The 13058-nt window shown below is 35.2% G+C and overlaps 1 protein-coding gene across 1 annotated transcript; it reads left to right on the top strand.

The window, feature by feature from the left end:
• Positions 1–9975: 9975 nt before the first annotated feature.
• LOC139859888 (uncharacterized) lies at positions 9976–10716 on the top strand. The gene is made up of 2 exons (XM_071848662.1): positions 9976–10277; positions 10386–10716. Exons 1-2 carry the CDS (start codon positions 9976–9978, stop codon positions 10714–10716), a joined length of 633 nt encoding a protein of 210 aa, XP_071704763.1.
• Positions 10717–13058: the final 2342 nt, after the last annotated feature.

Below are 13058 nucleotides of genomic sequence, written 5' to 3'. Positions count from 1 at the left end.
GTTGTTGTTGTTGTTGTTGTTGTTGGGCCGTTTGTTGTAGTTGCGATTGATGTTGCGATTGTTGGGATAATTGTTGCGATTATTGTTGTAATTGCTGTTGTTGTATTGGTGATTCTTATCACCGTTTTCCTCCCACTTTCTTTTAACTTGCTTCACATTGGCCTCTTCAGCAGTCTGTTCTTTAATTCTTTCTTCAATCTGGTTCACTAGTTTGTGAGCCATTCTACATGCCTGTTGTATAGAGGCGGGCTCGTGTGAACTTATATCTTCTTGGATTCTTTCCGGTAATCCTTTCACAAATGCGTCGATCTTCTCTTCCTCATCTTCGAATGCTCCCGGACACAATAGGCACAATTCTGTGAATCGTCTTTCGTACGTGGTAATATCAAATCCTTGGGTTCGTAACCCTCTAAGTTCTGTCTTGAGCTTATTGACCTCGGTTCTGGGACGGTACTTCTCGTTCATCAAGTGCTTGAATGCTGACCACGGTAGTGCGTACGCATCGTCTTGTCCCACTTGCTCTAGATAGGTATTCCACCATGTTAACGCAGAACCTGTGAAGGTATGCGTAGCGTACTTCACTTTGTCCTCTTCAGTACACTTACTTATGGCAAACACCGATTCGACCTTCTCGGTCCACCGTTTCAATCCGATCAGTCCTTCGGTTCCATCAAATTCCAAAGGTTTGCAGGCAGTGAATTCTTTGTAGGTGCATCCTACACGATTTCCTGTACTGCTAAATCCAAGGTTATTATTGGTATGTAGCGCAGCCTGTACTGCGGCTATGTTTGAAGCTAGAAAAGTACGGAATTCCTCTTCATTCATATTCACGGTGTGTCGAGTAGTCGGTGCCATTTCCTTCAAAATAGTCAAATGGAACAAGTTAATCATACATAATATTAAGAGTAGTTAATAGTATTTCGTAGCATAATATGAACTCATTTATAAAAGCTTTTTCTTCATATTAGCGTGTTATAAGTTTAAATTCGGGTAGTACCTACCCGTTAAGTTCATACTTAGTAGCTAATATACAATTCAACTACTACAATTCTATATGAAAAACTGATTATAATAATATTTCGCGTTCAAACTTTTATACAATATTTTACAAACTTACAATACCGCTTATTTTACATAAAGCATGAAATATAGCACACAATAACTTTGATACAAGATAGTTGTGAAGATAATTCTAGCTAGTACACAAGTCGTTCAGCAAAGGCAATAAAGACACGTAATTCATACGTCCAGAAACAAGTCATGCATTCTGGTTTTACTAGGACTACTTCCCATCCTTGGTCTTGTGGAACATAACCGTTATGGCCGTTGATAAGACAGCGTGTTGTAACGTCATCAAAGGGACGAGGGTTACGTAATGTCCAACAGTCCCGTAATAATCTAAAAACCTCATTTCTTACCCCAATTACCGACTCCGTCACTTGTGGAAACGTTTTGTTTAATAGTTGTAGCCCGATGTTCTTGTTCTCACTTTGGTGAGAAGCGAACATTACTAATCCGTAAGTATAACATGCTTCTTTATGTTGCATGTTAGCCGCTTTTTCTAAATCACGAAGTCCAATATTCGGATATATTGAGTCAAAATAATTTCTTAACCCGTTGCGTAAAATAGCATTTGGGTTCCCCGCAATATATGCGTCAAAGTAAACACATCGTAACTTATGGGTTTCCCAATGTGATATCCCCCATCTTTCAAACGAAAGTCTCTTATAAACCAAGACATTCTTGGAACGTTCTTCGAATGTCTTACAAACTGATCTCGCCTTAAATAGTTGTGCCGAGGAATTCTGGCCGACTATAGACAAGATTTCATCAATCATGTCTCCGGGTAGGTCTCTTAAAATATTGGGTTGTCTATCCATTTTGTGTTTTTAAACTGTAAAATAGACAAGAGTTAGATTCATAAAAAAATACTTATTAATACAAGCAATTTTTACATATATCATAAAGCATAAGAACACTATATTACATATATTACACCACACGAATACAACTATCTTATTCCGACTCGCTCGTTTCTTCTTCTTCGGTTTTGGTTCGTTTTGCCAAGTTTCTAGGGATATATGATGTTCCCCTAATACGAGCCGTCGTTGTCCACATTGGTTTAGAAAAACCTGGTGGTTTAGAGGTTCCCGGGTCATTGTTACAACTTAAGGACTTCGGGGGTTGACGATACATATAAAGTTCATCGGGGTTGGAATTAGATTTCTCTATTTTTATGCCCTTTCCCTTATTATTTTCTTTTGCCTTTTTAAATTCAGTTGGGGTAATTTCTATAACATCATTGGAATTCTCGTCGGAATCCGATTCATCGGAGAATTGGTAATCCTCCCAATATTTTGCTTCCTTGGCGGAAACACCATTGACCATAATTAACCTTGGTCGGTTGGTTGAGGATTCTCTTTTACTTAACCGTTTTATTATTTCCCCCACCGGTTCCGATTCTTCTTCCGGTTCCGATTCTTCTTCCGGTTCCGATTCTTCTTCCGGTTCCGACTCTTCTTCCGGTTCCTCTTCGGGAACTTGTGAATCAGTCCACGAATCATTCCAATTTACATTTGACTCTTCATTATTATTAGGTGAGTCAATGGGAATTGTTCTAGAGGTAGACATCTATCACATAATATCAAACACGTTAAGAGATTAATATATCACATAATATTCATATGTTAAAAATATATAGTTTCCAACAAAAATGTTAAGCAATCATTTTTAAAGAAAACACGGTCGAAGTCCAGACTCACTAATGCATCCTAACAAACTCGATAAGACACACTAATGCAAATTTTCTGGTTCTCTAAGACCAACGCTCTGATACCAACTGAAATGTCCGGTTCTTATTGATTAAAAACGTTCCATATTAATTGATTTCGTTGCGAGGTTTTGACCTCTATATGAGACGTTTTTCAAAGACTGCATTCATTTTTAAAACAAACCATAACCTTTATTTCATAAATAAAGGTTTAAAAAGCTTTACGTAGATTATCAAATAATGATAATCTAAAATATCCTGTTTACACACGACCATTACATAATGGTTTACAATACAAATATGTTACATCGAAATCAGTTTCTTGAATGCAGTTTTTACACAATATCATTCAAACATGGACACCAAATCTTGTCCTTATTTTAGTATGCAACAGCGGAAGCTCTTAGTATTCACCTGAGAATAAACATGCTTTAAACGTCAACAAAAATGTTGGTGAGTTATAGGTTTAACCTATATATATCACCTCGTAACAATAGACCACAAGATTTTATATTTCAATACACATCCCATACATAGAGATAAAAATCATTCATATGGTGAACACCTGGTAACCGACAATAATAAGATGCATATATAAGAATATCCCCATCATTCCGGGACACCCTTCGGATATGATATAAATTTCGAAGTACTAAAGCATCCAGTACTTTGGATGGGGTTTGTTAGGCCCAATAGATCTATCTTTAGGATTCGCGTCAATTAGGGTGTCTATTCCCTAATTCTTAGATTACCAGACTTAATAAAAAGGGCATATTCGATTTCAATAATTCAACCATAGAATGTAGTTTCACGTACTTGTGTCTATTTTGTAAATCATTTATAAAACCTGCATGTATTCTCATCCCAAAAATATTAGATTTTAAAAGTGGGACTATAACTCACTTTCACAGATTTTTACTTCGTCGGGAAGTAAGACTTGTCCACTGGTTGATTCACGAACCTATAACAATATATACATATATATCAAAGTATGTTCAAAATATATTTACAACACTTTTAATATATTTTGATGTTTTAAGTTTATTAAGTCAGCTGTCCTCGTTAGTAACCTACAACTAGTTGTCAACAGTTAGATGTACAGAAATAAATCGATAAATATTATCTTGAATCAATCCACGACCCAGTGTATACGTATCTCAGTATTGATCACAACTCAAACTATATATATTTTGGAATCAACCTCAACCCTGTATAGCTAACTCCAACATTCACATATAGAGTGTCTATGGTTGTTCCGAAATATATATAGATGTGTCAACATGATAGGTCGAAACATTGTATACGTGTCTATGGTATCTAAAGATTACATAATATACAATACAAGTTGATTAAGTTATGGTTGGAATAGATTTGTTACCAATTTTCACGTAGCTAAAATGAGAAAAATTATCCAATCTTGTTTTACCCATAACTTCTTCATTTTAAATCCGTTTTGAGTGAATCAAATTGCTATGGTTTCATATTGAACTCTATTTTATGAATCTAAACATAAAAATTATAGTTTTATAGTCAGGAAAATAAGTTACAAGTCGTTTTTGTAAAGGTAGTCATTTTAGTCGAAAGAACGACGTCTAGATGACCATTTTAGAAAACATACTTCCACTTTGAGTTTAACCATAATTTTTGGATATAGTTTCACGTTCATAATAAAAATCATTTTCTCAGAATAACAACTTTTAAATCAAAGTTTATCATAGTTTTTAATTAACTAACCCAAAACAGCCCGCGGTGTTACTACGACGGCGTAAATCCGGTTTTACGGTGTTTTTCGTGTTTCCAGGTTTTAAATCATTAAGTTAGCATATCATATAGATATAGAACATGTGTTTAGTTGATTTTAAAAGTCATGTTAGAAGGATTAACTTTTGTTTGCGAACAACTTTAGAATTAACTAAACTATGTTCTAGTGATTACAAGTTTAAACCTTCGAATAAGATAGCTTTATATGTATGAATCGAATGATGTTATGAACATCATTACTACCTTAATTTCCTTGGATAAACCTACTGGAAAAGAGAAAAATGGATCTAGCTTCAATGGATCCTTGGATGGCTTGAAGTTCTTGAAGCAGAATCATGACACGAAAACAAGTTCAAGTAAGATCATCACTTGAAATAAGATTGTTATAGTTATAGAAATTGAACCAAAGTTTGAATATGATTATTACCTTGTATTAGAATGATAACCTACTGTAAGAAACAAAGATTTCTTGAGGTTGGATGATCACCTTACAAGATTGGAAGTGAGCTAGCAAACTTGAAAGTATTCTTGATTTTATGAAACTAGAACTTTTGGAATTTATGAAGAACACTTAGAACTTGAAGATAGAACTTGAGAGAGATCAATTAGATGAAGAAAATTGAAGAATCAAAGTGTTTGTAGGTGTTTTTGGTCGTTGGTGTATGGATTAGATATAAAGGATATGTAATTTTGTTTTCATGTAAATAAGTCATGAATGATTACTCATATTTTTGTAATTTTATGAGATATTTCATGCTAGTTGCCAAATGATGGTTCCCACATATGTTAGGTGACTCACATGGGCTGCTAAGAGCTGATCATTGGAGTGTATATACCAATAGTACATACATCTAAAAGATGTGTATTGTACGAGTACGAATACGGGTGCATACGAGTAGAATTGTTGATGAAACTGAACGAGGATGTAATTGTAAGCATTTTTGTTAAGTAGAAGTATTTTGATAAGTGTATTGAAGTCTTTCAAAAGTGTATAAATACATATTAAAACACTACATGTATATACATTTTAACTGAGTCGTTAAGTCATCGTTAGTCGTTACATGTAAATGTTGTTTTGAAACCTTTAGGTTAACGATCTTGTTAAATGTTGTTAACCCAATGTTTATAATATCAAAATAGATTTTAAATTATTATATTATCATGATATTATGATGTACGAATATCTCTTAATATGATATATATACATTAAATGTCGTTACAACGATAATCGTTACATATATGTCTCGTTTCAAAATCATTAAGTTAGTAGTCTTGTTTTTACATATGTAGTTCATTGTTAATATACTTAATGATATGTTTAATTATCATAATATAATGTTAACTATATATATAACCATATATATGTCATCATATAGTTTTTACAAGTTTTAACGTTCGTGAATCACCGGTCAACTTGGGTGGTCAATTGTCTATATGAAACCTATTTCAATTAATCAAGTCTTAACAAGTTTGATTGCTTAACATGTTGGAAACATTTAATCATATAAATATCACTCTCAATTAATATATATAAACATGGAAAAGTTCGGGTCACTACAATATATATATATATATATATATATATATATATATATATATATATATATATATATATATATATATATATATATATTAATTTTAAGTTAATAATAATAAGGTTATTTTAAGAATGTTTTATGGGTTTTAAGTCAGAACTCTGCCCTTGTAACGCTACGCGATTAATCACCTCTGTAAGCTATGTTCTTCCTTTTTAAATTAATGTCTCGTAACTAAGTTATTATTATGCTTATTTGAGCCTAAGTAATCGTGATGTTGGACTAAAACAACTGAAACTCCATTTGTACTTGAAGCAGTCAACAATCCATCAACTGACGATTTGATAACTGTTGAAGATGTACCCGTTCCGCCACTAGATGGTATGATTGAAGAAACAGTTGCTGAAACTGCAGAAAGCCTTAAACATTTGGCAACTAATTCGGAGAAAAGGCCAGTAATCGAAGAAACGACAACCAAAAGTGCAGAAAGACTTCCAAATTTTGTTACTAATCCAAAGCGACGACCATTGATGCAGCAACGGTGATGTCCATCATTTATACCTTTTTGGCGGATGGCGGATGGAAAAGACAAGCAAATAATGAAAAGGCAATCTATATCAAAATACAAGTTATCCAGGCTACTCGACAAGCTGGGCAGTCTTATTGATGATTCTGGGGATGATAAAGACCTGAGCTATGATAATAATGACTCTGATGATGAAATTGACAAAGATGAGTTCATGTCAGAGAAGCAGGCAGTGTTGCTTTTAAATGACATTCTTAATCAGACAGCTCCGGCAAAATATAAGCAACGCTTAGCGCAGCCCACTGTCCGTGCTGTGGTCGTGGACAATTTCTTTGCCCTCATTACTGGAGAGCAAGCCACCAGCCATGGCAGAATCTACACAGTGTTTCATTGATCGAATTGCTAATTATCCATTGCCCAGAAATCTTGCTATACCAACAATTGGAGTTTATGATGGCACAACGGATCCGGAAGATTTTCTGACTATGTTTGAAGGTGTTATGAGGTTGCAGCATTGGGAGGATGAAACTGTGTGCCATATGTTTCATATGGTACTGCAGAAAATGGCACACGAATGGTTTGCTAGTTTGCCACCAAGGAGTATTACCAGTTTTCTTGATTTGAGAGCAAAATTTGTGATGCAATACCAAAATCTCCGGAGCTGTACTCTGACACATCTTGATGAACACGAGATCACAATGCATCATAACGAATCTTTGAGCAATTTTATGAAGGGTTATACACTTGAAGCACAGAAAATACCTGATTGTCCAAAATCACAGCTTGTATCTGGTTTCATATTCTGTCTGGACCAGCGGCGGTTTAGTGCACTTGTTCATGCATTACAGTATGACTTGCCAAAAACATTGCATCATGTGTTGGAGGTTGCACAGAGGCATGTTCGAGCAGGTGAGTGTGGGTTGAACAAGTTTGATACTGGTAGCAGTAGCAAGCCGCACAACGGAGGGCGGTATTTTGACAGAAATCAGAGAAGGAATGACAATTCAAATGGAAGATGGAGAGGAAACAATCACCCTAATGATTTTCACCACAACAGAAGGCCAATAGAAAGGCACCCGTTGATAATGGCGCTTACCAAAACACCGAAAGAGATCCTCTTCACTGAACCAATTCGGACCACTTTCAATGCTCCAGCCCCTATGGAGGAAAGGGAGGGTCCAAAGAGTGAGTTGTGGTGCGATTTCCATGAGGCTTGGGGCCATGATACGGACAATTGCAAATCTTTGATGAGAGAAATTATAGCAAAAATCAAAGCAGGAGGACTGAATCATTTGTTGCCTGGCAAACAGTACAGGAGGAATGATCCTCGCAGGAAATTTTCGTGGCAAAGGAATGATGGTAACAGAGGACGCCGTGGAGAAAATAGAAGAGAGCAGCATGGTGGAAGAGATAATCAGAACCAACTGCAGTACGGAGACTGGGTCACAGAGCGTGAGCCAACTCCAGAAGTTGTAATCAGGATCGTTTGGATCAACAACAGTCATTATGAAGAAGGTGAATCATCAAACAGCAATTTGGATAGCTGGAGATATGCTCCAATTATCTTTCAGCCAATTCAGAATTGGGCGTTGATTAAGCAACCCCATAAGTTTCTACACTTGTGAACCGGGTCTGCAGGGATTATTTTCCAAGGGTAAAAATCAATCGGCAACACTCCGCCCTCCTAAAGCTAGATTACTTTTAGTATCTTGTTGACACACTAAGCCTTACCTCATAAGGAAATAGGTGTTAACAATATTAAAATGGGGTTATTAGATTTTGTACCATAATTAAGGTTTGGACAAAAGACCGACACTTGTGAACATTGGACTATTGACTATTAATAGGTAGGGGGTATTGTCTAATTGAACGACAACTCATTGGAACCTGTCGAACCTATCTTCAAATTAGTTAAACTAATAATTATTAAATTGATTACGAATGTTCTATTTAGTGACGTTTATATGACATCGTTTACAATCATTTAATTAATTATTCGAGTTGGGTAATTGATTATTCATTCTGATCAAGTGGGTAAATTAATATTCATGGACTAATTATAACAGGTGTGGATTACATACAAGGATAATTGATGTAATTGTTAACAAAGTAATAAAACCTTGGATTACACGCAGTCGATAACCTGGTGTAATCATTAAACAAAGTATTAAAACCTTGTTACAGTTCGAATCCCTAATTAGTTAGAATATTTGACTTCGGGAATAAGGTTAATTTGATGAGCATTTTATAATTATGACCGATGGACTATTATGGACAAAAACCAAATAGGTATCAAATAATTCAGGACAAAAGACAATTAACCCAGGGTAATAAATTAAAATCAAAACGTCAAACATCATGATTACGGAAGTTTAAATAAGCATAATACTTTTATTTCATATTTCATCGTACCTTTATTTACTGTCATTTTAATTACTGCAATTTACTTTATCGCAATTTAAATTCTATCATTTATATTATCGTCATTTATCTTTACGCTTTATTTAAAATCGACAAACCGGTCATTAAACGGTAAAAACCCCCCTTTTATAATAATAATAATACTACTTATATATATATATATATATATATATATATATATATATATATATATATATATATATATATATATATATATATATATATATATACAAATATAGTTTTAAAAATATAGCGTTAAACTTGGCTAGCTCCCTGCGGAATGAACCGGACTTACTAAAAACTACACTACTGTACGATTAGGTACACTGCCTATAGTGTTGTAGCAAGATTTAGGTATATCCACTCTAATAATAAATAAATAACTCGTGTAAAATTGTATCGTATTTAATAGTATTTCGCAATAAAAATATAACTATTTCGTATACACCTCGTATAACATCAGCGGCTTTGACCAGGTTTTTGTCAAGGCTGTGGAAAGATAATTACCTTTCTTTAAAATGCTAAAAGGATGTTTGAATCAGAAGAATTTTGTATGGACTGCGGAAGCAGACAGCGCGTTTCAAGACATGAAGCAATTATTGGCAACTTTACCTGCATTAACTGCGCCAATACAAGGCGAAATTCTATATCTTTATATCTCAATTGTAAATGAAGCTTTTGGGTCAGTTGGTTGCGAAACATGAGAAAACGCAAAAACTAATTTATTTTGTAAGTAAAGAACTCGCGGGCAGTGAATTAACTATGAGCCAATGGAAAATTTTGGCCAACCCTGTATCGCGATGTGGCAAAAATAGTAAAAAGATGCAAAAGTTTTCAAAGGCATGCGCCGCAGAATAGAAAATCAAGGCATTCTATAAATGGGCAATTGACATTGTGGGACCATTTCCTGCGGGAGCAGGAAACGTGAAGTTCTTCATTGTGGTAATTGATTATTTCACCAAATGGGTAGAAGCAAAGGCATTGCGCACAATTACAGGAGTGCAAGTGCGAAATTTTGTTTGGAAATATATAATTTGCCTATTGGCAAACCTTGTGAAATTGTTAGTGACAATGGTGCACAGATAGCAAAAGATCCATTTAAAAGTTCGTGCGAAGAATTGAACATTGTGCAAAAATTTATATCTGTTGCGCATCCGCAAGCCAATGGGTTATGCGAAGTTACTAATCGCGATATTGTTAGCGATATTAAAAAGCGCTTAAATGAAAAGCGGACTAGATGGGTTGATGAACTATCCAATGTGATGTGAGCACATCGCACAACGTTTAAGAAAAACACTGGCGAAACACCCTTTAGTCTAGTGTATGGCTCGGAGGCAATGATTCCCGCAGAAATTTTTGTGCTAATACATAGGGTTGCCAACTTTGATGAAAGTGCGAATGATGACGCATTGTGCGAAAATTTGAATTTTATGGAGGAACGCAGATTAATGGCTGCAATTAAAGAAGCGAATAATAAGCAACATATTGTGAAATATTATAACAAAAAGGTGCGTGCTTTTGCCTTTGATGTTGGCGAGTGGGTTTTGTGTAACAATGAAGCAAGCCGAGCAGAAAATGTTGGTAAATTGGGAGCCAATTGGGAAGGACCCTACCAAATAATAGCAATAACACGGTTGGTTCCTACAAATTCCCAGACATTGATGAAAGAATTATCTCTAATGCATGGCATGCTACGCTGTTAAAAAGATATTACACATAAGTTATTAATTGCGCAATGATTTACACGCAGAAATATTCAGACATGTTGTTGTAATTCTGTAATTAAAAATGTGAATACAATTATTTTTAAATAAATAATAACTGTTTACTTCTTTGATAAGGAACAATATTTTGTTTGCGGTTTAATACGTTTTGCAATATGGTTAAAGTCCATGCAAATACTTAAACGCACAATATTTATAACAGCAAAGGAAAGGACCGCTATAATGGAACATATCTTATAAATAAAAGTGTTAGCGAAATGATGGAACTAGTATATATTATTTTCCTAAGTTGTGAATTTTCCCAACTTAGATGCTTCACAATAACACATTTGGCATATTTTAAAAGCACTTTTTTGCCTAAGGATTGTTTCGGCAGACTTAGAAGATTCGTAATGTATATTGATTATACAATAAAAAGATTATTTCGCGAAAGTAGGTATTTATTGTGTGCACAATAATGAATATTGAAATTGCAAAGGACAAGTCTAGCGATTACGAATATAAATTGAAACAAAGCGTAATAAAAATAAACAATTGCAATTGAGTACGATAAATGAAACTTTTATTAATAACACGCAGAGACAGCTGCGTAAACTATTACAAAACAACATAAAAGCGTGAAACTATTGCGCTTCATAATCCTCATCTATTGTGCTAAGGTCGAGTTTCATAATGTCCTCAGCCGTAGCATTTTTGTTCTTGCTAATAGCAGCAACTTGGGGGATGAGAATCTCATTAATCCCTTCTTTACCTTCCTCGTAAAGCTCATCCACCTCTTTGCGGCTACAAATCATATCCGCCACATCATCTGGCAGCGGATCCGGTATCTCGCAGAATTCAGCAAGGCGAGATAAAAACTTAACGCGTTCACGTTGTTGAAGAGGAACAACGTAAACATCAAACCGGTCAAAATAGGACGAGAGTCCATAACTTTTTGCGCAAACACGGGAAAGTGAGCTCTTCAAGTTCTTTTTTCGCGGCCTCAAGGGCCGCTTACAGTTTCTTTTTTTCTATTACCTTCTCAGACAATTGTTTTTTAAGCTCTTCCACAGCCTAGTTTGCAATTTTGAGGTCTGCGGAAAGGGTGGAACATTGTTTCTGAGCTTGAGCCGTCTTGGCGCGCTCCTCGTCGAATTTGAGCTTTTCGCTCTTTAGAATGCCAAAAAATTTCTCTTGGAGAGCAATCATTACGAAGGCCGAATTTAAGGCCATGTAAAAGTTCTGCACAAAACAGTTATGTGCATCCGTAGAATTTAACTTGGAAAATTCATGGCGTAAGTCTTCTGGAATTTCCAGCTTCATTTTCTTGTATTGCTCTCCCGCAGCAGATGGAGAGTCGCACAGATACCCAGGAAACCCATCTATCTTTACTAACCTGATTGGTTTTGGAGGAGTGAGAAATGTGTCATCGTATTTGGTGAGAGATAAGTGGCTGGACCCAGGGGGAGTAATCGCCGGCTCAGTTGCAAAATGTCAAATGCAAAATAAAACACATTGATTAGCAAAAAAGGCGTACAACAATAACATGGTGCAATGAGTAAACAATGATAACAAATGAATAAACTTACAAGCTTTAGTTTCAGAGGTGTAATCGAAAACAATTGGGTTATCGACCAAACTTTTTGTGCTTAATCGAGTCCGCTTCTGTTAAGATACAGAAGGAGCAACATAATTGCATTTCTTCTCTGTATCTGCGGCAGAAGATGCCAACGCACCTTTTAAGTGGAAGAGGAAGGAATTTTAGCTTCTGGGCTTCTAAGTCATGAAGCAATGAAGTTCTTAGGGTTATCCTTCTGGCTAATTTCTTGGATCTTCATGTTTAGCAATTCAAAAAGTTGCAAAAACTGCTAGAAGGAAAGGATTTGGTAATTGATGATTGATGTGTTATGAATGCGAAAGAAAGTAAGATGGCAATGTAAATTTTGCTAAATGGTGATTCACTGATATTTATAGGTGAATTAGGATTGCAACGGTCCAATTTAACGGTCATAAAATGCATAAAATGTTTTGGGAAGATATATAGCCGTTATTCTGCTGCAAGTTTAACAGTAACATTGCAAATGCGATAAAGCCCATTGCGGTACGAAAGTTTGCGGATTGACGGTAAAAGCAATTTCGAACTACACTTTTTAGAGTTTATTATGTTATATTTTATGCATAAATATAACACAATGAATAGGGGGGACTTGATCATATATATAGACATATATATGTATATTTTAAGTGCAAAAGGCAAATCAAATACAAGTGCAAAACAGAACTGCGCATATAAACAAGCAACTGCGTATTGCGCTATGTCATTGTGGATGCCCGCATAAATT

This window comes from Rutidosis leptorrhynchoides, chromosome 7 (genome assembly GCF_046630445.1).
Source record: "Rutidosis leptorrhynchoides isolate AG116_Rl617_1_P2 chromosome 7, CSIRO_AGI_Rlap_v1, whole genome shotgun sequence".
In the NCBI taxonomy this organism is placed as follows: domain Eukaryota; kingdom Viridiplantae; phylum Streptophyta; class Magnoliopsida; order Asterales; family Asteraceae; genus Rutidosis; species Rutidosis leptorrhynchoides.
Note: the sequence above shows the minus strand (reverse complement) of the source record. Positions and strands in the feature narration are given on the sequence as shown.